This window comes from Anguilla anguilla, chromosome 10, assembly GCF_013347855.1.
Source record: "Anguilla anguilla isolate fAngAng1 chromosome 10, fAngAng1.pri, whole genome shotgun sequence".
Lineage (NCBI taxonomy): Eukaryota > Metazoa > Chordata > Actinopteri > Anguilliformes > Anguillidae > Anguilla > Anguilla anguilla.
In genome coordinates, this window is record NC_049210.1 from 36,778,411 (window position 1) to 36,805,579 (window position 27,169).

Here is a 27,169-nt window from a genome sequence, read left to right on the forward strand (position 1 = left end):
GTAAACAAGGCCTAGCATTAGCGTTTCAGCGCATTTCCGTCGGAACGGCTACAGCTGTTTTCGTTTAGAGAGAGGGAAGGGTTCTGTAAGCGGGGGTGTAGCTTCTGCGCATCTGGGAGGTTAGGGTTCCTTCCTTGTAAGACACAAACATGCTCGGGACGATGAGGTGCCTTGACGCCACCTTGACGACGTGTTGGTTCTGCTTTCGGATGGCATCGGCCGAAATGAGTAACGTTTTGAACGCCTGCGTCTTTTGTTAGTGGGCCCGTGTAAATATAAGGACAGATTTCTTCTGTGTTCACGGCTTTGTCTTTGTCCCATAAGGAGCAATGGCTTTACATCACAGTTCATGCACACCGAAGTGTTAGTTGATTGCTGCCATTTTTTTATTTGCCAAGGCCAGGAATCTATGTCAAAAGGTCTTTGCGTGGAGCATCTCTATTTACTTGCTATAGACACATTGTAGCATTTCAGTTGAGTGCATGATAAAATTTGCCTGTTCATCTGGCCAAATTAAACTCATATGTTCGTCTGCTGGGATTTGCCACTCACAATACTGATATTTTTCAGAAAACTGAAGTGCAGAAGAAAATGAGATGGAAAAGATTATGTTATATATGTCGGGGGTGTTGTTAAGGAATAAAGACTTGGACAGCCATTTCCAATCTTGATTATTATGTGACTGAGATGTTATTTATTTATTTATTCATTTATTTATTTACTTGTATAGAGTAGACCTCAGTAATTTGTTTTACTTCCTTTTGTAAGAACATACTATGTATTCAATGAGAACTATAGTAACCAATGGCCTTAATAATTCCACCTCATTTGCCATGGATTTATGGCAAGACTTGAATGCATTGGCATCCTTCATAAATCTCGTACCCTATTTATGTCAGAAAACATAGCACTGTCATAAAGGCAATGCCCCAAAGATCAGCTTAATAGACATTACTCAATCGGTGTCATGGTGATATAGATGTTGTCATAAATTGGCTTTCCTTTGGCATTCAAAAATATGATCACCAGTAACCCGTGAGAGTCCTAACATCTCATTACAGTGAAAATTACGTTTTGCTTTTATAATGCCATTTTACGGTTAATGCAAATAAGGCACACTTCAAAATCATGTAGTGTTATGGTTAGAGATTAAGTTAAATGATAAGCACCGTATGTTAGTTGGATTTTAATGGTAAATGGACTATATTTATATAGCGCTTTTACAATTGATGCCATATACACACACACACACACACACACGGTGAAGGCTGCCATGCAAGGTACCAATCAGCTTGTTGGGAGCAATTAGGGGTTAGGTGTCTTGCTCAGGGACACTTCGACACGCCCAGGGCAGGGGATCGAACCGGCAACCCTCCGACTGCCAGACAACTGCTCTTACCTCCTGAGCTATGTCGCCTCATACAGACCAGCATGCATTTTGACCCGCAGAATTAACCAGCCTTCCTTTTAGACACAAAAGCAAAACACAGTTCTGGCGCATTATCTGCGCTTGTCAAACCCAAGAGCTCCAGATGCCGAAAAGGTTTGGAGAAATGTGATACGGTGATTGGTCGCGTGACTTCAAACGCTTCTGCCATCTATCCCCCGTAACGGACCGCTAGGCATTTCTGCGCTTGTTTTTGTTACCATTTGGAGGTGTTATTGTCCCGCGAGTGTAATCGCTACATGGCTGTATTGATGTGTGTGTAATGACAGACGTATTAGCCCTGTGCATTTTTGTGTGTAGGTTTCTTGGTATGTGCGGCCAAAATATGCTGGCTGAAATGGCTGCCAGTTTTATACATCTGTTCTTATTGGTGGGAGATCCAGGTTCGCCTTCTCTCGAGGGTGAATTGCGGAGTGCTTTGGCTCCAAGTGCGCACTAGAGGGGCAGTAATGTGGCTGTTGATGTCTTGCAGAAGAAGCAATCAGATTTATCAGATGGAAATGTATCTCTGATGTTTGTAGCCAGATTGCATTTTATTTAAGTGGCTTTTATTTTGTGGTCTTTATTTATTTATTTTTGGTTATTTATATGTCATGGGTATCATAGCCATGATGTTTGCTTTTTCTGAAGGGCAAATTACGGTGCTTTTTCTCATGCATGCAATGAAGGGAGGATAATTAGTCAGGTAATTAGTCAGACTTCCAAGATATAGCCTATACCTCCTCTAGCTTTAAGTATATGTGCATAGAAATAGGCTACCATGCACCATCGGCTCGATGTAGTAGCTAATACTGGTCATTACATCCAAGATACAATGCATGCAGGCAAGGGTAAGTTAGCGTCTTCACTGGTATGCTGTCATTCTAATTCTGTGCACATGCAGTGTACTGTCAGAGGATGTGCTATGTGTGAATTAAAATGTCTGGTTCGTAACTGGAAAAAAAAACAAAAACACACATATGTATATATATATATATATATATATATATATATATATATATATATATATTCCTGCTTTTCAATTTTGTACAGTCCCTTTCTACTCACACAAGGGTTTATAGGTGGAATTTATTTCAGGGACACAGATGGCAAGGCAGAAATGTCAGATTTTTTATATGAAAATGAAATGTTGATTTTCATATTGGTAGGCTGGAAAAGGACCCTCATTAAGAGACCTTCTTTGGAAACGGCTGTCCCAGAGGCGCCAGATGCTGAGGCTTCATAGGCTGATTCCACTTCCGCCATGTTCTCCATTGCATTATACGTTTAATACATTTCATCTTGTAGTAAATGTAATGTTTTGTCAGCATTCATTTGTTTCGCCATCCGTTCATGTTGACTTACGGTACGGTGCTGACATATATACTTATCTATAAAGTGATTACCTATTACTGGCAACATTTCAGCAATAACTAAGCTCAAGGGTGCACAGCAGAAGAGACTGGAACCCGCTACTTTGCAGCCCACTGTGTAAATCTCTTATTACTACACTACCCATAAGCACCATGTTTAGCCTTGAGTTGCCACCAGGAGGAGTTCTTTTTTTAATTAAAAGCACAAAATGTCTCTGGAGAGGCGGAGAGCTGAGGCACTCGTGTATTGGAGCGCAGTGGCGCGTCACATGGCCCGGATGTAATCTGGATCTTGTGGCTAGCTGTCCTCCAGGCAATCACATAATTGGCCGTCTCATCGGTCAGGGAGGGTTACCCATGCCTCGTCGCTCATCGGAGACTCCTCGGGTCAGCCAGAAACCTGCGATCTGTCCCCGCGGCTGCTCAAACGTCGGATTGCAGAGAGAAAATGAGCGGCAGTCAGCCGTGGGGATCTCAGAGCATGGGGAGCCGAGCCTGCAGCTCACCGACATTCACTCATTCAACAGCGTTCATTCACTCACCGTCCAACATTCATTTGCTCACCTACATTTTTTCACTCGCCAATGTTCATTCGCTCACCTACATTAATTCGCTCACCGACAGTCATTCACTCAGCGACATTCATTCACTCACCGTCCAACATTCATTTGCTCACCTGCATTCTTTCACTCACTAATGTTCATTCACTCTCCGACATTCATTCATTCATTGACATTCATGGACATAAAATGCACTGTGACCTACAATTTTTATTGGATATTCCAATTTGGGGTGACATATTAGGAAATAGTGTGCAACCATAACCTGCATGTGTATAATTTGTGAGTTGTAATGCACAGGTACAGTGGTGTTAGTGCCATTCACTCTGTGTCACTTTGTTCTTTTTGATTACTCTGTATTCGTGATTGATGATGCTGTGGCAGACTTTTTAAACTAGCCCCTTGGCCTGATCGTTTAAAGCTGTTGAATAATCATAAGAAAAAGTGAATGCCTCACAAAAGACAACAACACTTTGGTGAGCTAATCAAACTCCTGCAATCAAAGCCAAGACCAATTTTTCCACTGCGTGCATATGAATGAACGCATAAATGAGTCTTATTTAATCAAGGTGGTTATTAAACAGGATTCACCCCCCCCCCCCCCCCCAACAGAAAAATGACTTTTTGAACGTTGTAGAGCTGAGGCTTGGTTGTATTTACCTTTAAATCTGCATCACTCTTACCGTACACTTTTTCACATGAAGGAGAAACAGGCAACTGCGTAGTCAGCTTAAGTCTTTTACGAGGGGATTTGCACTTCTACATTGAAACATGAACTCGTCAAAGTGCGTGAGCACCCCCACGCAGTCTAATTCCCCCACAGAATTTTAGTTAGATTATTGTGTTGCTGTGGCCAGCTCTAATTTAAAAACCCAGTTGGAGAAGGGAATACCATAAAGATTTTCCCCAAACATCAATGCAATAATAATTAACCTGAGATTTTTTTATGTGCTGGTTACTAAGAGACCCATTTGTGAAAGGGCTGTCTTACACCATCTCATTAGTTTGAGAAACAATAAAGGAAAACAGCCTTGTGGGGCTTTGGTGGGTGGCAGTTCTACACTCCATAATCTTAATTATTGAGAAAACAATATCTGACAGCCCATATTAATAAAGACGTAGCTTAATTATGTTTGTTGGCTTCTGTACATAAATAATTAACCATTCCATTAAAGTCATCTTCCCTGTATAGAATATTTTGATATTTGCACGGCCTCTGTATTTGTTTGATCAATAGAAGTTAACTGGATTCATCCTTACACTTAGAAACTTAGAAGGAGAATAGTCAGTCTAACATCTGTGGGAGCTTGTAAAATGAGTTGTAAAATTTATTGTTATTATACTGTGAGGAGTATTCTTCAGACCATCACTCAATGAATGATTAACTTAAGTCTCACCCCTCAAAGCCATTACATTGCGTATCTTGGTATATCACTAGTAGGTAATAAGGCTATCAAAGGGATCTAATTTTGAATAGCTAAGAATCCAAACCTTGGAATGGTACATAACATACTGTATAGTTACATTTACTGTGACACTGCAATCTAATTTAACAGAAGCGACTAATTTTTCAGTAATATGCATTGTGCCATCACCAGAAACAAGTAGTAAGCATTTACATTTCCTACATGAAGTACTTTGTTTTCAACAATTTTGGGAAATTCAACAGATAGCACAGTGTGCTGCTTACCAGTTATGAGATACACTGCACACAGCCCCACTGTGCATCCGGTTTACCCTTTAACCCTGCATATTTTAACCTTAATGGACTGTTTCAGCAGAGCATGAAGGAGAAAAGCCAATCTAGTGGTGCCTTCCCCCCAGTTAGAGCACAAGGAAGGGATAGTTAGCATAGGTCAACACCCAGAACACATCCACACACGCACACACACATGCACACTGTAGCACATTCTTGCATACACGCACACTGACATACTTGGGTACACAGATGCACATACATACTCGCGCACACCCCACACACAGTCACCATGGGCTATTGCATTATTTTGACTCATTGGACTGTGTTTTTAATGTACGTGCGGAATGCGGGGGCCTAGCCATCCGAGCGATCGAAGCTAACATGGCCGTTTAGCTCTGAGAGATTACATCACTGGTAGATTTCCACTGGAGACGAGCCTGGTGGCCCCGGCCGGCAGATGTCATTTTTAGAAGCGGGGCCGGTTCCTGCCATTGCCATGTGTGTGTTATGTTTGCACTGCCATTCCTGGGCTGAATAACCCGAGTGCGGGGGAGGGCGGGGTGGGGCTGGGGGGGAGGGGGCGGGAGGAGAGGTGGAGCTGCCTGGCCTTGAACACACTGGCAGGCTTGAGGCACTGTCTGAGGGAAGCCCTGTGTCTTTGAAGTGGGACCTCAGACACCATATTTACCTTTCGGGGAGCTGGGTCGCGCAAGAATGCCTGTGTCATGACAGGACGGAGGAGCGGAGGAATTCGTCTCACAATCCCCGTACTGTGGGTAGGAGGGAGGCCGAGGTGGCGGCCATGTTTTTGCCTGTCCTGTGTCTCTCAGAGCAGGAGCTGGATGGTTGAGAGGGGTTTGTATGCGTGTATATAACCTTATGTCAACGACATAAGGGGAAAAAAACTACTCATATAGGTAGGCCTAAATTGCAAAGTGTAGTGGACTACAGCGTAATGGACCAACAATGCAATTCTTTAACACAAGAAGTGGTGCAACTGACAATAATTATGTGGAGTGGAAGTCCAATGGAAAGCTTTAAATTGAGATCCCTGTAGAGTTCATTTCCGTAGTGCTCTTTAAAGTAGACGTGTTCAATCAACATCTCTACTTAACCTTTACTGAGAAATGAACATGCACATTAATTTAAATCTTTCCTGACGCAGGTTTGCAAATTCAGCTAATGACAACATTCACTTGTCAAGCTGTGTTGTGGAACATTTTAAAGTTCAAGTAAATGTCAAGGTCAAAAAAGATTGTAAGACTACCTCATCGTTAGAGACTCCAGTTATTTTTCCCTGTTGGAACCGGATGTTTGATAATGGGATGATTTGAGGTTCACTGAGCTCCGGGGGCTTGTGTGTTGCTGGCTTCACAGATCCGGTGCTGGATGTCCCAGGAGTGCTCCATAACGTCGCCGAGCAGGTGAACAAGACGGTCCGGAAGCGGCGGCACGCCGGCGAGAACGACTACAACATCGAGGTGCTGCTGGGGGTGGACGACTCCGTGGTGCGCTTCCACGGGAAAGAGCACGTGCAGAACTACCTGCTCACCCTCATGAACATCGTGAGTACGGTTACCCGCCGGGGACCCCGACAAAGTGCTGGCCAACGGCTTAATCAGTTCCGCTATCGCGTATCCCCAATAGGAGGCAGCAGCTGAGCCAAAATCTCTTTATCCCATTTAAGGCTTTCTTAATGCGCGTCCTAGTGTCCTGTTCAAACACAGAGGCAATTAATTCAAAGTGGATTGCTAAACGCCATGTACAGTCACTCTTTCTGCCCAGAAATGCACAGAAGGTGGTTTGTAATGGACGCATTTAAATGAGATCTGTCTCATTTAAGGTTGTCAAATACTCATGCTGATGTTCTGCTCACCAACAGTGGAAATTAATTAATAGTGGACTGCTGAAGGCTGCGAACATTCATGCACAGAAGATGGGTTATATCTGACATAAAATATTTGTAAAATATTTGCTTGCCACTGTCAACAGATTACCCTTACACAAGTTAATACGAAGCACCATTTCTTGGGTATCATGTTATCTATGGACAGCGACACCATTGTTCCCAGTTGGAAGCACAGTGCAGCATCTGTCTGCAGACATTGAGTTAGGGGTTTGACTTCTACAAGAGAGAAGATATATAGCCTAGCCTAATCGGACTACAACACTGTATTTATCAAAAGCAGACAGCTAAAATGGGACGAAGAAGTAGGGGTATGTAGCTGTGGTCTCTGTGTGCTTGCTAATTGTGTTACATTACAAATACAAATGAACAGCAAAATGGAACACCAAAAAATTTGGTTTTACTGAAATTTTAATACATGGATGCCTCAGAAATGTCTCTATGTAACAATGTGCCAATCAATATTGATTCAATATTAAATATATTGTTATTTTATTACATTCAATTATAAATAAATTATAAAAATTATAAATATTACTTTTGGCAGCATTCAGCTTCAAGTTCTGAAGTCCCATGGTTTTGAATTGCCCGTCAGGATGTCAATTACTTGGATATTGCTCAATAAACTCAAAGCGCCGACAGTACCTTTATTGAAAAGTCAAAATTCATTATCTCTAAAATTGACACAGAGCACATTTTGGCAGGTAAGCGACAGCAATAATTTCCATCACTGGTCAGTTTCAGGAGGGAAAATTACATTTTTTGATCAATGTTTTGACACTATTTGGAGGAGATCAAAATCATACTAGGCCCAGATTTGTGTCTGTCTGTTCTCATTTTAAAATAACTGTCGTGGCTTGTTCGTTTTCGTCTCTTAAGAGTTGAGTTTTGGTGTACAAACAGGGACTGTTCTCAACTTGAAAATATTGTGTATGTGTTAAAAAGAGCAGGAGACTTTCTCTCTGGATGTTGGTAAGCAGATGAAGATTTGTACAGAGCTCTTAGCTCTTAGAATTGGTTTTTCAGCTATACATGACTTCCCCCAGTAGATGTCCCTGCTGGATTTCTCTGCTTTGAAATATGAAAGCTTTATAATTTTCAACCTGCGTATGTATATATATATATATATATATATACATATATGTATATATATATTTCAGTCAGGTCAACTCATGAATTTTGTTTAAATATATTAATACATATTGTACTGAATGGATCTGCTCTAGGTTAATCTGTGCATGTACCAGAGTACACTAATCTATCAAGCAGGGATCACAATACATATACTATAATAAATAAAGAAATACTAAAACCCCAAAGCACTTGGAAGCAGATCGAAACAACAGATGGAAGCTGGAGTGGTCGAAGGTGAGCCCAATTCTGTGAGCTGCAGCAAGAGTAGCGTGCAGAAAGTAGCACAAGCAATGGGCAGCACCTCATAGGTCAGACTGTCAGTTTAAAAAAGGCGCTCCATTAGTGATGTGTGTATGTGATAGGCTGAGTATGAGAACATGTAGTGACGTGTGTATGTGATTGGTTGAGTATGAGAACATGGAGTGACGTCTGTATGCGATTGGTTGAGTATGAGAAAATGTGGTTGCTGAGGCTGACCAATGGTCGGCTGCAGCAAGAGTTTCCTGACTGAACTTGCTCTGCGCATGTCATGAGCGTCGCTGATATATGCAGTGGGCTCCACAATATTTGGGACAAAAAGACATTTTTTTTCTTGATTTGGGTTTGTACTCCACAATTTTAGATTTGTATTCAGACAATTCACATTTGGTTAAAGTGCAGATTCTCAGCTTTTATTAAAGTACATTTTTATACATTTTAGTTTTATCTTCTTTTTCTACATATTTCTATATATGTGTCCCAAACGTTATGGAGCTCACTGTATATCTATATATTAGCAGCAGCATTATGGATGAGCTGCACTGGTCTGAGGATGGAGGCAGGGAGGCCAGCAAGGAGGGAGTTGCAGTAGTCCAGATGGGAGATGATCGGTCCATATTATACGAGCATGTGCATCTAAACAAGCTGCTGCCCCTGTAAAACCTGCTCACTATTTTTAACCCCAGCAGCCCAAAGAAACATAATTTTCAGTGTGAAACATTGAATTTTCAGTAGTTAAATATGCGGAGGTAGCAATCGGCATTTATGTGCCAGTGAACAATCTCACCATCTGCCTGAGTACACTTTCCATTGTCCCCCACAACAAATTACCTGCTGAGACCCCCCCCCACCATTCACAAATCACTGTTTGTACAGTACAATGATATCATTTGGCAGTTTACTAATACATTTTATAATAATGTTCCCTGAGTGATTTTTTTCTGGTGATTTTGCATTTCAAAAGTTTTATTTTAAATCTGACTAAGTCCCACACTATAAACAATGACGTTAAACATTAATGCCAATAGGAGAGAGCCATTGTGAAAGGCTTTTTATGTAAATATATTTAAACAATTAACCAAAAAACTAAAGATCTCACAAGTCCATTTTGAAGAAAGAAGAGGTTTTCTAGCCCTTTAGCCCTTTTAGATGCTGATGGATTTCCTCTTGCATTTATATGAGCTGCAGTCCGTCTACAGTAGATGACACTCCTTTAAAGAAATGTAAATCTTAACTCTTATGAACTACGAAACACTTTGCTAACATAATTTCACGGATATTGATCTCTTTAGGCATTTTGACAGTTTGATATTTTGTTACATATTATGTATTTAGCAGACCCTGGCATTAATTAGAAAGTTGCCATCCCTTTGGGGAGAAAAAACATGAAGACTTGAAAAATATTATCATATAAAGCCAAGGCCAGAGTGCCTGGTAATAATAGACCCAAGACCTGACTTTTCATGCTTTCTCGGCATTTTTGCTAGTACTTGTCTCCATATGTCCTGAACTACCTTATCCACATAATAATTAATTGTCAATGTTCCTTTCCTACAGAGAAATGTGTTGTAAAGGCTTATGGGTGGCCTCATGTTAACATATGATTGATGTAATATATCAGGGGGTGTCAGATCGAATCTGCTGACACTGCAAGGATGTGCTTAATAGACATGTCAAATGCATTGTAATGTCCTCTTCTATCATACAGTATCTGTCTGTTCTGAAGTGGAAGAAAAAAACACTGGAAGTGACACAGACCTGAATTTGTTCCTTCAGCAATATGCAGAAGTTTTGAATTGAGTTTATTTTTATTGAAGAGAAATACTTTTCATTACCCCTGTTTGCATTCCATTCGTTCTGGTTTCAGAAGTGTCCTTTTTGGCAGTAGCAAGCAGTAATGTTAAAATGGAAGATAATTTCTTAACATTAAACCCTTTTGCACAACCTTGTGACCTGCATGCTTGTTCTTCCATGTTGCAGGTATTATTTGTGATTTTGACAACAGCTGAAAGCTTAAGTTTATATTGCACGTGTTTATATTGCGTTTATATTGCACGTGTTTATATTGCGTTTATATTGCACGAGGGGAAGACCATTCTTGGAAGAGGTCATTTTGATGTCCAGCATCCACAGCAAAGCAGTCATTCAATAACACAAACTACCTATTGAGTTTCCAGAAATGGGTTTTCACGCACTAAAGCAAGAAAGAGAGAAAGGCCTCATCACACAGACGACAGTAAAATAACTCCGTCTCCCTGGAGCAGACAGAGGGACAATGTCTTCACAAAATCCAAAACAACAAATGCTGAAGGTTGTTCTTGGTGATACGTCTCTGTATATTCACTGCGTGGTCAGATACATCCAGAAACAAAGCATATGGTACTGTTTTACTTTTTGCCTTGAAGGGTGGGATTAATGCACGTGTACACCGACCGCAGTATTTACAATAGAATAGATCTCAGCGCAAATACGGTACAGATGTGGGCTTTGTATTCACAGCGCATGACTCAAGACCTTTTTTTATGCCTAGTGAACATAGAGGTACAGTACCATCTGCGTAGATTGTACTGTAAGAAAGAGCTGTGGTACACTGCACGATAAATGTAGCTTGCAGTATATTGTTAGGAAATCCTTCCCAGAGGGGGTTTTGTTAATTTAGTGTTACTAAATCATTTTGTGGGTTCTGATGCTCTTTGGAAAAGCTGAATATGTTTGAGTTGCCCTCTGAGAGGTGAATTCACGAACTAATCCACTAGAGGATGAAGTATTTATTTATGTTCTCGTTTGCTCAAATCCATCTTGGCAGACGAACCTGCTCATAGCCTGGGCTGCATTTCGTAATTGGTGACAATTCTGCCTGAAGTCTTGTCCAAGTGAATAAATAGTGTGTAATGAAGCAAACAAGCATTCAGAGAACAAACTGAATTGTAGTTTAGAGTCAAAAAAAGTGAATTTCCCCAGTTTGTAAGCTCACAACAATCTTTTCTTTTTCTTATTTGTACATAGAGCTGGTGAGGAGAGTGGGCTTGCACTTGTGAATGAATTGTGGAGTCCTGCACTAATTTAAAAATGCCCTTTTTTATTTTAGCCTCGTTGCCTTTTCAGACACCCTTGGCTGTGACAGATTGAAATGTTTTTTTATTTGCGCTGTTGCGCATGTCGTAGGCACGGCCGTAAAGCCGATTTCCTCCGGAACATCTGGGGTAAATTACCTTGCTTGCAGACACGCTGGCGGTGTCCCACCACACATTTAACCTGAATCCCCCGGTCTAGCGTCCGGCAGTCCCTCCCCGCGTGCGTGGGATTAACAGCGTCGCCTTAGTTACCGCCGTGGTGTGCCGTCACCGGCCTTGAAGCCATCCGTGTACGCGACGCGTGCGGATTCCACTGGCCTGGTCCAGCCGGATCTGACCGATGCACTCTGCTCTTTAAAACTTTGGGGGAAGAGGGGATTGCATTGGAATAGGAGTGACGTGCTCTAAGTGCATTAGACGTCCACGCGGGACATGGCTTGTCTCGTCGCTGTTATTGTTAGTTTTTTCCCGGGGCTCAGGCTGACCGGTCGACCTGACCGTTGTGCATCATCGGAAGAGCCGTCTCTCGGCCTCCGCCGCATTCCGCACTGACGGTTGCATTGATGTGTTTTCAAGGGAACGTGCGTCTCTAGCCTTTCGCCAACCCCCGGCTGTGGGGGGGGGGGGGGGGGGGTTGTTTTGAAGGAGAAGTTTGGAGAGGTTTTTGCTTAACAGATTGTCATCTTTCCCAGAATGTTTTCATCTTCCCTGGTGCTTTTTCTCATGTATGATATGCATAGATATGCATTACTTTGCAATCAATTAAATAAAAAAAGAAGAACTAGCTGAATCAGAAAATGCTTTGAAAAGTATGTTTTTACTCATTGCTGCCCCAGTTCTCTTTGGAACAAAGGAACATGTTGAACAACAACAATAAAGTGTTCATTTATATGAGAAACAACAAACATAGACAACCTTGATATTTGTGTGCTGTGCGTAGTAAGAGAAGTTTTTCTGCTGTTTTTTTCAGGTGAATGAAATTTATCACGATGACTCACTGGGCGTCCATATCAATGTGGTTCTCGTTAGGATGATCATGCTGGGTTATGCCAAGGTGAGGCCATGTGAGAGCGTGCGTTTATGTCACAAGTCTAACTACATATATCATTGCTTCTCCAGCAATGATATATAGCTCCAGCTCTATAGAAAGCACCCAACTGAGTGGAAAATAACACCATTATCAAGAATTTAATTGGAAGTACCAAATATATATATAATGTAAGTTTGGGGCACGCATGGTACCTCCAGCTGAGTAGTTTACCTGGGTTAATTTTTTTCAAAACATAAGTCTGCTTTGTAATTAAATATGCATGCTAAAGCGCTGTTGTACTGCTGAAGGACTACAGTCATCCATATCCCAAAAGTTTGTTGACCAATTTTTTTTTCATAGGAGACACATTCAATTTGAAATACCACGGTTATTTCATTGTAGATATATTGTATTTATTTAAGTGCTTTTTGTTTTTGGGAGATGCATAACTTGTCAGTTTGCTTAGATGAATGACGTATCCCACTGTGTTCAGAATCGCTGTTGTAGTGTAAACTGTTTCCACACATTAACCTGCACATTAAGCCAATTGAACACGGTAACGAGCCACAATCTGTAACCGGGGTCTGATGTCTCTGGTGTCTCCGTCCTGGCAGTCCATCAGTCTTATAGAGAGGGGGAACCCGTCGAGAAGCCTGGAGAACGTCTGCCGCTGGGCGTTCGTCCAGCAGAAGGCCGACCCCGAACATTCGGAGCACCACGACCACGCCATCTTCCTCACCCGGCAGGGCTTTGGCCCCACTGGCATGCAAGGTAACCGCCATAACCCGGACCGAAAGATACCGAGGTCAAGAGACTCGGCTGAGGTGAAGTGAGGCGGGGTGGTGGTGGGGAGTCAGACGGGGGTGTGCCTAATTGAGAATGAAAGCAGTGAATGCTGGTCATAGGCCTCTAGGTTAGGCTTGAATTTGAGAAAATGTTAAAGACCATTCATTCCCTTCTTTAATTAATTGTAACTGATGTTCTCAACTAAAGAATGAAATTAAATATAGGCTTTGGAAATTGACGTAAAAAAAGAAACACAGAGGACATGACCTCCATGTCCTCAGTAGTAGTTACTTCCCAGCAAGGTAAGGGCGCTGTCACACATGAGGACCGGTATCAGAACAGTTCTGGCATTGCACATTCTAAGATTGGTCATTCTGCCAGTCCCCTGCTTAATGGATCTGGCGTGTCAACATTTTCTGACAAATAGAGGATGAATCCAGTGAGTAGCTTCTTTCTTTTAGAGAATCAAATTTGTGCATGAAAGAAGCATTATACAACTGGAAATGTGTGGCACAACACAAACTAAAGCAAAGATGCATTGCCAACATGAAAAAATAAAGCATTAGCTTTCAGACGAAATTAAATCTTTTTGAATGTTTTTTCAAAGTCAACAACATTGAAATAATTTGAAATAATTTTCCAATGCACTTATATTTTCAGATTAAATTGAGCAAGTCCCAGATGATATTAATCACAGTTAGTGTCAAAGTCCACTACTTAATCCTGCCTTCCATGAAAGTAATTAATAACTAAGTTGTCATAGATAATATCTGTCCATTTTCTACTGCAGACTTCATCTATGGATGAAAGCTGAATTCAAAGCCTGTGTTTGTCATTCCTTGGCTACTGGGGTGCAGCTTACAACGGCTGCAGTGGCACTCATAGTTACTAACAGCCAACAATAAAACACATTACAATTCTAGTCTGCTTTCGCGGAAATGGTTCTGAGAAGGCCTTTTTTAAAAGTAAACTCACTAACATTTATATGAAATTTATACCCTGGCTGTGATAACAATTTGATCCTGGAGAACATCGTTTGCACTGTCAGCCCCCGCCACTTGATCTAATCCCCACAGATAAATACCGAAGTGATCCCGATCGCAATCAGCGTTTCAATTGCAGGCCGTATTGAAGCAGTAATGGAATGGCCATACAGCCTTCCTGCTGTGACAAGACTCCAAATTCAGTCATTCTTGAGAAGTGGAAAAAATAATACAGCGGCACTTAAGCGAGATATACCTGCGTAGAAAGCCCGCGTGGTTCCTGTTCCGATTTTCTAACACTGCATTAAGTTTTCCTGTCCAGGCTGGATACCCTCTTCTTCATTTTACTGTTTATCAGATGGAAATAAATCGAGCCCAGCAAGTACATGAATTGTGTGAATGCAAGCTGAATCTAAAGAACATTTGACACCCAAAAGGGTTGTTTGAAACAACAAAGTTTTCCAGCATTCATTACGTTTCAGCTGGCAAAAGAGAGGATGCACTTGAATCGTACTTAGACAGTAAAATATCCATTGTTAAACCAAGTCTTACAGATTACTGTATGGTACACATGGTTCCTCTTGGACTCATGTACTGTTAGATTTGGATTAACACTGAACATTTTACTGTGTAAAGGTGAACTGAAGGTACAATGATGTTCTCAGAGGTAGAACCATATTGTGAAAGTGCTAATCAGAACAATTAAATTTCTTTCAGTTTAATTTTTAAAAAGCACAGATGCATTACAAGACCTGCAGCATTCATGCTCCCCAGTCCCCTGACAACAGGAGATGACTACTGGCCCTTGAAGACCGTGCTTTCTTCATTGAAAAAGGAGTGGTGCCCTGTTAAATTTAGCTAATGCTGTGTAGTCGGTGTGCCTCAGTGTTATGTACAAGGGGCTGGAGGTCTCCTGTACATAACACTGCCCGTTGAGAGCTATTGCATTCATCCCTTGTCAGTACTGAAATGAGAGTTGAAAGTGAAGGTTTGATAATGGGATCTGGTATTGGATACATTTTCAGAATATGAAGGAGACGGTACTTTAAGGGAGGAGAGAAAAGGATTTTCAACCAGCTTTCTGAACCTGGGGGATTTAGTTCTCTCTCTGCCTCGTCACCGATCCACAACTGCCATCGGACTGGCATTAGATTTGGGCTTAGCCGATGCTTTTTACCACAAAAAAAACTTTTGTGTTGCCCCGACTGCGTGCTGGCTGGTCATTCATGAACTTCCCATATTGGCACATCATTTTCTGCTACGATTCCCGATTACCGCCTTTTTCCTGGGTTGATTTCATTTTAAAAAATAATAAAAGATAAGGTAAAGGAGTATTGCGTTATTGTTAACGGGTACGTTCACTAATGAACGGGAAGATGTGATGTAATCGTAACGGACAGCTGGGTTCAGGTTTTGACTCACTGTCAGCGACACTCAGCGTTAAATGAAGCAAACAGCGGCGACTAATTGAAGTTGATTTTGAGAAGTAGCTGTCAGAATAGACAGGGACGGGGGATTGAGGGGTGTTGTTATGACAGGATGAGTAATCCATAGCAACGCTGCCTCTGTCTGTGACCACAGGGTATGCCCCGGTAACCGGAATGTGCCACCCAGTGAGGAGCTGCACCCTCAACCACGAAGATGGCTTCTCTTCCGCCTTCGTAGTGGCTCACGAGACCGGCCATGTGTAGGTTACCCCCCGCGAGTGTGTGTGTGGGCGATTGTTTGTGTGCATGTGTGTGTGTGTGTGTGTGTGCATGTACATGTGTGTGTGTTTGTACGTATGCGTGTGTGTGTGTTTGTATGTGTGCGTGTGCGCATATGCGTGTGTGTGTGTGTCTGGTTGTACAGTATGTGTATATATTTGTGTGTGTGTGTGTGTGTGTGTTTGTGAGAGAGAGAGTGTGTGTGCGCACACACCTGCATATGTGTGTGGGTGTGGAGATGGGGGGGTGGGGTTAGGGTTGTTGCAGAAACCAGCGCCCAAAGTTATCATCGTTCAGAGGAATGCAGACTGTATGGTGTAATGAACGCTTTCATCTGCACTGAGTACAGTCATCATTGTTTCAAGGAACAAAGAGCTTCTGGACTTTTGTAGTAATGCTGATGTTCAGTGTCAATGGGATTCTGGGGAAGGGCATCCTCGCTTTCCGAAGCCATACACAGCTGTCAGCCTTTTCAGATTTTTTCAGATTTTTTTTTTCTGTTCTTTTGTCTGTGATGATGGTTTTTCTCCTTGTAGCAATCCTCCTGTCTTACTGCCTCGCTCGATTCTTTTGCTTTCCCATCACACAGGATGTGCGGAGACTGGTAAAAAAAAAACTTCTTCAGAGAAACAGAGCGCACTAGTAATTCAAAAACTATGTACCATATCACCAGCTCTGGTTTAGCCCCATGTCAGTTTTCCTGGAAATAATACCCAATTATTGTAAGCTTTGAGAGAAACATCACTCTATTAGAATAGAGAAAGTTATTTCAGTGGCCTAGAAGGAAGATTTTTTTTTTACATTTTCACTCTCCTTTCACACCTTTGCATAAGTTTGGATGACATTTGTTGTTTTAACAAGTGCAATATAACCGGAAATATTTTAAAGTGAAACAGGCTATATTACAGTTGCTGTTTGTACAAATGAAAGAGTACAGTACCCTGAAGAGGGTGTATTAAAGCATTGTGCCCTGGTGATTCATATGCATTGCTGCTGTTGCTAATTTACCAGCTGGGCTGGGCAGTTCCTGTCTGAAACCCTCTCTCCCTGGCTCAAGCTGTAGCCAGTCAATTATTCTGCTTAGCCCTTAGCCGCAGTTAGCACCAACACTATCCAGAATTCATTCTGGAACATGAGGTGCACCACTGCATTGAAGAACAAGTGTCTCAGGTGTCTCAGGTATAAAGCCAACCAACAGTCTCAAATAGATACACATGAAAATGTTTATGTTTGTAAATACAATGCAAAGTGCCTTTATTACCAAAGAGAAAAGTGCCTCTAAGAAAGATAGTTGTGGTCAAAGACCGGAACAACCTCCTGTGAGTCTGTGTGCCCCAACAGGATAATAATAATCATAATAATAGCTTTATTTATATACCGCTTTTCAGAACATAGCGCTCAAAGTGTTTTCAAAAACACTAAAAAAGGGATAAAATCAACAAAAGTAACACATAAAAGTAAAATTAGACCACTAAATGGACAGCATTGAAAAAGATAAGATAATATTGAAATACATAAAAAATATATATAATAGTATGGAATGCTAATAGAGTTCAACAAAAGGCTAGTTTAGAATAATGCATTTTTAAAAGAGACTTAAAACTATCAAATATCTCTGCCTTGCTAATGTTAACAGGGAGTGAATTCCAGAGCTTGGGAGCCCTCCCAGAGAAAGATCTTTAGTTTTTAGACTGGAGTACGGGACAGTAAGGAGGTCACTCTGTGAGGACCTGAGCAATCTCCCAGAACTATACAGCACTGAAAGCTGATAAATATAGGGAGGGGCAAGGCCATGCTAAGCTTTACAAATAATTAATACAGTTTTTTAATCTATTCTAAAACGAACAGGTAGCAAGTGGAGTGCGGCATGGATTAGGGTGATGTGTGTCCTTTTACTGCTCTTAAATAAAACTACTGCTGCTGAATTTTGAACAGCATGGAGCCTATACATTGACTGCTTAAGCTAGGATATAGAGTTGCAGTAATCTAATCGCAAAAGAGATCAAAGCATGTATTACTTTCTCACTCTCAGAAAAAAGATAAATATTATCTAATCTTAGCTGAGCTGATGGTAGCAAGATTGTACTACCTTTTCAATGTGAGGCTCAAACTTTAAGTGAGAATCAAAAATAACCCAAGAGTTCCAAGAGGCAGACTTCTCATTCAGTCTGAGAGGGTTTAGATTACAGGATATAACTTCAAGTTTGAGGCCAATAATTAAAACATCAAAAATCTTATCTTTGCTGCAAAACATTTTTGGCCATCCAGCAATTGATGTGATATAGGCAGTCATGGAGAGCCTAGTCACTTCATTTGGCTTGACAGAGGTAAAGCTGTGTGTCATCAGCATAAAAATGGAAAGGTATAATATGCTTAAAAATTAAATGAACAAGCGTATTAATAGAAATCAGAACTGGTCCTTGAATAGACCCCTGAGGGACACCACATGTAATAGGGGCTAGAGAGGATACAAGCTCACCAATGACGACTGATAACTGTTTGCCGGTGAGATAAGAACCAAACCAATTCAGAAAATATTTTTAACGCCCACCCAGCCTCTTAAGGAGTTAATTAAAATCGTATGATCAACCATATGAAAAGCCGACAGGAGATCTAGTAAAACCAGTACTGAGCAAGCACCATTATCGGTGTTCGAAAGGAGATCATTAGTTACCTTAAGGCTTCTGTTCTATCTGATAGGCTGGGAATGGAGCATGATGGACAGGGAAACCGCTGTGGGGATGAAACGGCCATGGGGAGCGTCATGGCCCCTCTCGTACAAGCTGCCTTCCATCGGTACCACTGGTCAATGTGCAGTGGCCAGGAGCTCAAGCGATACATACAGTAAGTTCTCAGCTCTTACTGGTTTCCACAGGCACAATTCTGTACAAATACTTCCGTCTTACCCATCCAGGAGTCATTTTTTTATTTTTACGGTGTCATTTTTAAAGGTATGTGACGCTTCCTAATCAAACACTCTTTCAGTTTAATACACTGGTATTGACTTATATACTCACATGCATCACATACTGTATGTGTACTCAAGGGTATGAATGTATATTTATGAAGTGGAAGAGTGAAGCTATTATGTTTACCAGTCTTGCAAATGGATGTTACCTTTCTGATAATTAGCAGTGTGATTACATTTAACTGTGAAGGGATGGAGGAATATTTATTTGTCCATATAAAACAGATAATAAGAGAATTTAATCAGTTTTACAGAAAATGTCAACATATCTTCTATTGAAGTCCTCTGCCATATATGTTAGTCTAGAATTGTTATTTTCCTATGCTACTGAATGTTATTTTGCTGAATGTGAATTATGTGATAAGATAAAAAATGGAGATCGTACTTTGCTTTTTTGTAAAATTTTCCAGTTGCAGCCACAACTTTCGAATAAAGTATAAAACAGTCAGTCAAAAAGCGGAACAAAAGCAGTAAACAGACTGACATGTATTCCATCAAAATGTGTTCTCTACCTAAAAGCACAAGCATTGCACTTTTTCACTTCTGAACTCATTAAATCATATTTGGGAAGAGAACAACCAGACTTTCATTGGATTGTAAATCAAAGTTAAAGACAGATATTGATTGACTGAATCTAAGCCACTGTGCTGGTGTTCAGCCAGCCTTATGTTGAGGATATCTATGTGAGCTACCTCATTGATCTTATAGTTTCAAAAGACCACCAATAAGTAAAACTATATTTTTCCAATGACAGGGAGGTTCTTGGTTTGTATGCAGATCAGTTTATTTATATATTCTAAAATGAAATACTTATAAAGAAATTGTAATAAAATAAAAGTAGCATTTTAAAATTCAGATTCATTGCTAACTTGAAAACTCTGAAATACTTTTGAAGATTGTTTGCTAACATTTGAGATTATTTAATATCAAAAATATTCTTTTTTGTTACAACTCCCAGTTCTTATGACTGTCTCTTGGATGATCCCTTCAAACACGACTGGCCTCAGCTTCCAGAACTTCCCGGAATCAACTATTCAATGGATGAGCAATGCCGCTTTGATTTTGGCGTGGGATACAAAATCTGTACTTCTGTAAGTAGCCTACTTCATGTTTGCTAAATAGCTGGAATCTAAGACAATAGATGGCAGACGATGAATTCTAATTAAGACACTGAGCATAAACAGGCAGTGGTAAAACAGCCAACACAAAAATATATAAACGAAGTGATGTTGTGCTGACTTATGGTCCTGTAAAAATTCTCTGTTATTACGTTCAAGAATGACTCAGATCCAATTATGGATGTCTTTTTTTTTTTTTTTTACGAGCAAAGCCGATGAATTATGCTCTTTCAACACTGGGGTTCGCTGAATGAGATGGAGGCTTTTAAGGCCTTAAAGACACTCAGGGCTGTTGGAAGGGCATATTTAGATATTTACAGTACTGGTGCAGGACGGGCTGGACTTAATGTCTGTGTATATGCATGCGTGTGTGGGTGTTTGTATGCGTGTGTGTGTGTGCATGTGTGTTTTTGTATGTGTGTGTGCATGTGTGTGTATGTGTGTGTGCAGATGTGTTGAAGGCACACTCAGACATGGCGTTCTGCACCTCTGTGTGCTTTGTCTGAGCCCTCATCTCGACATCCCAATGCCCTTGGACTTTGAAACTGCCTATAAGTCTTCTCTTATATTTAGAAGAACAAAACAAAGCAATGACACGTTTAAAATGCTGTGCCTTTGTGAAAGAAATAATATGATTGCATTTATAAACACTGACACTTGACAAACGGGGGCTAATCGTCCTCTTTTGGACTCTCCTGTGCAGCCAATTTAGAATGGATTTGGCTGCCGCTGTGACTTTATACTTGGAAAGAAGTGTCTGGTAACCAGCTGGGAATATTCAGAGATAGAACAGAAATGGACTGCGATCCGCAGACCATCGTGTGCGCACCCCCCCGCTTTCTGTCATGTTCATTACCGTGACGACGGAGGGGTTGCCAGGTTCCCAGTGTGTGTATAACTAATGACCGTTGCTTCTCTGCTCGCTGTCATTGCAGCGTAGTCCATTTTAGTGGCAAGTGGGGGGCTGCCTCACGCTGCTACATTGATTCCCTGGGAGGATCTGATTTGTAGTCTCATGTTAATGTCGAGCGGCCACTTCTGGAAGAGAAAGGAGAAGAGCCGGATTTGGATTCTCTTCTGGAAGTCAAGTGCGCTAATGGATAATCAGGGTGGCATTGTGTGCGCGCGGAGGGAGGGTTTCTAACAGGCAGCTTGGTGCAGAGAGAAAGCCCTGTAAGACAGCATTGTGATGACAGAGCGGAGTCATACCATTGCTTCTCACCGGAATCGTCCGTTCCTCGTGAATACCACGCATCTGGGTGCTTCAGAAATAACAAGAGTTTTTATGCTTTTATTGTTAATAAAAATCCTCTGGGATTTCCCCCTTCTTTTCTCGCCGTTTTGGAATCGCGAGCTGCGCCTCTCAAATTGCCGCTGCACCGGCCAAATGTTTAAGCAGCACTTCAACTGAAGCACCAGTGCTCCTCTGCTCCGCTCCCTCTTGGGAGTCAGTGACTGCCGGTCGTCCCACAGCCCATTAAGGCTCCACGTTATACTTTTCCCAAGGAGCACCTTCGCTCCGAAATTGGAAAATTTAGCAGCACGCTAATGCCTTTCAATTAGTTGATATGCTCCTAAATTAAAGCATTATTCCAGATAGCGCACTTTTCAGGAGCGTGCTGTCCCTAATCTCTAATTGGAGGATATGTGTATCTCTCTCTGCTAAAAGGTGACTATTAGACTTTGGCTATCTGAGGTGAGGGAGGGAGGAGCTACTGTGGTGACCATAGTAATACTGGCCACCATAAACTGGTGCTGGCCCTGGCTTGATACACCTGTCTGAATCAGCTACAATTCAGGATAGTTCTTGAGTACACTGGATGAGAAAGTTGTTTAGTAGGCAAAATTTTCTCTAACTGTAGCATGCTTAAAATCCCAGCACGATATTATACTTATTTTCCAGGTTTTCACTGAGTACATTCAGGAACATACATATCATGCAGTAAACAACCATCTTGGTCTCATAAATAGTACGTACAGCTTCGCTTTTAATAACGAGGTGCAGCTTCACCGACATTTTCCTTCAACAACAACAACAACAGTGACACATGAGCATAGCCGCGAGAGCAGAATGTCTTACGACACTTCCACTGTACCGTTGGAAAATAGTATGGAGGATATTTTTCGCGTACTAAAACATACATACGCACTAAACAGTAGGCAGTATGTTTAGCAGATTGTCCATATCATGAGGACAGTAGTTAGGAGGCTGATTTGAACACAGATCTTGTCTTGGTTAGATAATGACGAAGCCCAGGTTTGACCCTGCGATGTCCTGACTGTAAGACCCAGCCTAAATGTGTGTGAGCACCTTTAACAACAGAACCGATTGGGTGACATCATGCACAGTCCTCATGCTATTAACCTACTATTAAGAAATTACTGTGTGCACTGTGGAGAATACTGAAACATTTATGCCTTATAATTTGCTGTTCTGGCTTGTTATGTGAGACTTATAACTTAGACTTTAATCAGTAGAAGTAAAAGTTAATCTTTTGTCTACATTTTTGTAGGTCTACATATCTTTGTATTGTCTACATATATGTGTTTTGGAAATGATTTAAGTGGATTCTGAGGAGGTGTAAGAGGAGATAGTGTCTGAAATGAAGGTCCATACATTCATAGTTTGTGTCCCTTTTTAAACTGTTTGTTTTGCAGTTGATCTTTACCCGGTCAACTTTGATGTGACTCAGACCTTCGCACAAACACACCAAATTCAATCTCAAGTGGTCCAAATCTACCCTCAGCTTAGCTGCCCTTCTACATTAGTTACATCACTATCAAGAGATTTCACACATACATCATACCACGTCAGTTTAAATATGTCAAGCAAATTAGGTGTGAAAGTATCCTCAACTGTGAAGAAGTTAGAAAATACTTTAGCAAAATTGAATTGTTTTTAAATGTAGTGGTGTGTAATCACTTCAGAGACATTGGACATGAGCAAAAGAGCATTGGCTTTTCTCTGTGGTTTTTGAAAATTGCCATAACAGAAGGTGTCCCTGCTGAATTCTAAGAAGGAAAATCGATTAAATCCACATCAGATTACTCCAGCTTCTTCCGGTAAACCCATTCAAAAGGTCATTATTAACTGCGTACTGTACGGTAAATGTCATCGGTTTAGGCTAAAATCACAGGTTAGCCTGCAAATTTTTTCTGACCTCCACATCGAGTGTTTTGTTTTTCCGCCGAAATTTGAGTTGCTTTTTCTCTCTCCCCGTGCAACAGTTTCGCACGTTTGACCCGTGCAAGCAGCTCTGGTGCAGTCACCCGGACAACCCCTATTTCTGCAAGACGAAGAAAGGGCCCCCATTGGACGGGACAGAGTGCGCACCTGGGAAGGTAAGTTTGGCACATTTGGAATCGTTTATTTACATTACATTACGTCGTACATTGTACATCGCTTTTATCCAAAGCGACGTACAAAAAGTACATGTCATGGTCATAGACAACTACTAAACACAGGTTCAATAAGATACAATACTTATTTTGTACAGCTATTTCTAGCCAAGAACACAGTTTAGTTCACACAGTGAACACTATTCTGACCTAACCTCTGCAAAGCCAACTAGGCAGAAGAATAAGCGACAGTATTAGGACAAATACAAATTACCAAGAAGTGCTGGGATGGGGCACCATGTAACAAGTGCCATAAAGGGGGGGGGGGGTGGATTTAGAGTGAAATATACAGCGTGGTTGTAGTTAGTCAAGGTATAGTCTGAAGAGATGAGTCTTCAGGCCACGGCGGAAGATGGGTAGTTAGGGGGAGGTTCGGAGAGGGACATGGAGTTCGTTCTACCACTGGGGAGCTAGGGTGGAGAAGCTCTGTGATCCCTTTGGTCGGGTGGGAGGGGTTACAAGGCACCCTGCTGCCGCAGAGCGGAGTGGTCGAGCAGGCACATAGGATCGAATAATGTCCTGCAAGTAGATGGGGGCTGTCCTGTTGGCTGCAGTGTAGGCAAGGGTCAGGGCTTTGAACCGGATCCTGGCAGCGACCGGGAGCCAGTGGAGTGATCGCAGCAGGGGAGTGACGTGGGAGTGGCATTCTGAATCATCTGTAGTGGCTGTATGGCACAAGCTGGCAGGCTTGCAAGTTTATCTGAGTGTTTCTCAGGGGTGACGTGGTGGTACAGTGAATAGCACTGTTGCCTCACAGAGAGAAAGTCCCTGGTTCACATTGCAGCCAGGCCTTTCTCTATCTACGTGAGTTTCCTCCGGGTACTCTGGTTCCCTCCCACAGGCCAAAGACATGCAGGTTAGGCTAATTAGATCCTCTAAATTGCCCTTAGGAATGAATGTGTGAGTGAATGGTGTGTGGGCCCTGTGAAGGATTGGCGACCTGACCAGGGTCCTGACCCCCCCCCCCCTCCACACACACACCTAACCCTTACCAGGCAGCGGGTTAGATAACAGATGAAAGGATGTTTCTCATTTATTGCTGTTTTTTTTTTCTATTTCGGGAATTAACCGAGACTGTGTTATGATCATTAGTGGTGCTACAAAGGCCACTGTATGTGGAAGAACACCAACCAGGTGAAGCTGGACGGCGCCTGGGGGGCCTGGACCAAGTACGGCTCGTGCTCGCGATCCTGCGGGACGGGCGTGCGCTTCAGAACCCGCCAGTGCAGTAACCCCGCGTAAGTCACCTCTAAAACCCACCTCTCCCTGGCCCCTCCCCCTTCTCCCACCTGATGGCCTGCAAACAAACGTCCACATGCTCTCAGGAATGAACGAATCGTTTTCGCTCGTACACCCACGTGAATCTTGACTCAACGCTTGCAGTAGCAAGCTGCTACTGTTGGTGTGTGTTGAAATGCACATGCATGACAAGACATTAACCTTTGTGACCAAGAAACAACTGCATTTTCATTTGACTGCAAGAGTGCTACCAGTTTGAGATCACATTCATACTAAAGCAAGAGCCATGTTTTAAGACTTGTTTTTTTGCTGCTTACTTGAAACTAATGTGTTTATTAAATATGATGGATGAGGAGTGCTGAGCCTTAATGGAAATATATGAAGGCATAATGTAATTATACTATTAGCTTATGTTATTATGTTATGTTATATACTATAAACATTAGAGACAGCTTTCTTCTGTTCAGACTTTGAATGCTCTAGACAAGACCACCAAAATTAAAACCTTTGGTTGCTTGCCAGATAGCTGAATAAGCAAGTTCTTGGGTCTTAAATGCACAGTTGTCTAATGCTCAGCTATTAGTAAAAGTAATATTCAACTATTATATATTCAATAATTTAATTGTTCAGTGTTAAGTCCTGTTCGACCATATGTACTCTTTTAGAGTTGAATTAATACTGGACAATTTACTGTGTAAATCAGGGATCAGCAACTCACGGTCCTCGAGGGCCGAGAACTTCTGGTTTTCCACCCTCCCTTTGCCTGGGAGTCAGGTGTGAAGACAGTCTGGCCAATCAGTGGCACTAATTACCCGGGAGAAAAGAAAACCAGGGCTGGATTTGGATTTGAGGGCCGGAGTTGATGATCCCTGCTGTAAATTGCTGTAACTGCACTTGAACCATATGAACCAGACCATACTAATGACTAAAAGGTGTAGTGTGCTTGAACTGCGGCTATTTGTAACAGGCTCCTTTCACTGTCTTGCACAGTGGTCTAATGAGCACGACAATCGCTGGACTGAGATAAATTCAACCTTCGATTAATTCATGTAATCTTGGAAGTGAGGCTTTGCAGATAAAGATTCAATTAAGTGTATCACTGTAGGGGGTTAGGAATCCAAATGAACAAAAACAGAAAAAAAATAATGCTCAAAGATTAAAATGATTAAAATCTTAGACAAGTATTGTAATTAAGTACTGTACATTGCCTGACAAAATTTTAATGCTACCATCATAATAATAAAAACTTAATTTAATATTTCAGAAAGAATATTAATTTAGCTTTCGAACAAATCAATGTAAATATAAATAAATAAATGAATTCATTTTATTGATATAGCACCTTTCAAGCAATAACCACAAGGTGCTTTCCAGAACAGATACGAATAAGGTATAAAATTTCAACCCAAGGAAACAATAAAAGCAGCATAAAAAAGAAGAACGAACAGAAAATAAAATAGCAATAAACAAAAAGGCAATAATACAACTAGGAATAAAACAAGGGGAAGCAATCGGCACAGAAAAGGTAAGACACAATAAAAAAAACAATAAAAGAAAATTAAAAAAACAGTAGCGTTAAACCCAACGATTAAAAAGGGAAAAGCACAACAAATAGCTATCAGTTGTTTCAGAAGGCAATTTCACGAAAATAGGTCTTTAGGCTAGTTTTAAAAGCAGATACTCCATCAGCAGGCCTAATATTGCATGAAAGGCTTTCCAGAGCTTTTTTTTTTTTTTTACAGCAAAGCCTCAAAATACCAATATAATTACATTATTTAGCAAAATGTCATATGAAAAGTATGATTCATGAACATTTAATAAAAAATCATTTATTTATTCAGTTGTTTATTGATGTATTGGCTGTTTATTAATGTATCAGTTAATGTAACTTGTGAAATTATAATTTGCGTAATACGGCTTTGCAGTATTACAGGAAGTGAATATATTTTTTAGCAATCTGTGCATTTGCATCAACGCAGTTGAAAAGCTTTGAGTATTTCATAGAGATTATATAGGACATCTGGAAAGAAAGCCGGTTAAGTCTTTTTTTTTTGGCATTTTGTTTATTCACCAGACCTTCTAACGGGGGCCAGGACTGTCCTGGTGTAAACTACGAGTATCAGCTTTGCAACACCGATGACTGTCCCAAGCATTTCGAGGATTTCCGTGCCCAGCAGTGCCAGCAGCGTAACTCGCAATTCGAGTTTCTGGGCGCCAAGCACCACTGGCTTCCCTACGAGCACCCGGACGGTGAGTCCCGGAGAAGCGGGCGTGGTACGCGGGTGCAGGCGTGCTGTCCAACAGCATTTCATATTGAAAAATGGATATTCCCAGTTTCTGAAACACTGCATGAAAACCTACAGAAGGTGACTTCATTAACTAAGAGCTCTGAAGACTAGTCCAGGGTTCATTGGATGCAAGTTTAGTGATTTAAAACGGTGTTATTACGTGAAAGTGTGTGTGACTGCATACAACCTACAGTGTACACTCTACAATTGCACGCGCAACAG

The 27,169-nt window shown here is 41.4% G+C and overlaps 1 protein-coding gene across 1 annotated transcript in view; it reads left to right on the top strand.

The window, feature by feature from the left end:
* adamts3 (ADAM metallopeptidase with thrombospondin type 1 motif, 3) overlaps positions 1–27,169 on the top strand; it is an 87,287-nt gene that overhangs the window by 28,309 nt on the left and 31,809 nt on the right. The window contains exons 5-13 of the mRNA XM_035379712.1: positions 6,436–6,623; positions 12,401–12,484; positions 13,075–13,231; positions 15,811–15,916; positions 18,636–18,779; positions 19,862–19,994; positions 23,250–23,363; positions 24,513–24,658; positions 26,734–26,909. Coding sequence (XP_035235603.1) covers positions 6,436–6,623; positions 12,401–12,484; positions 13,075–13,231; positions 15,811–15,916; positions 18,636–18,779; positions 19,862–19,994; positions 23,250–23,363; positions 24,513–24,658; positions 26,734–26,909 — 1,248 coding nt within the window. The remainder of the gene's footprint in view (positions 1–6,435; positions 6,624–12,400; positions 12,485–13,074; positions 13,232–15,810; positions 15,917–18,635; positions 18,780–19,861; positions 19,995–23,249; positions 23,364–24,512; positions 24,659–26,733; positions 26,910–27,169) is intronic.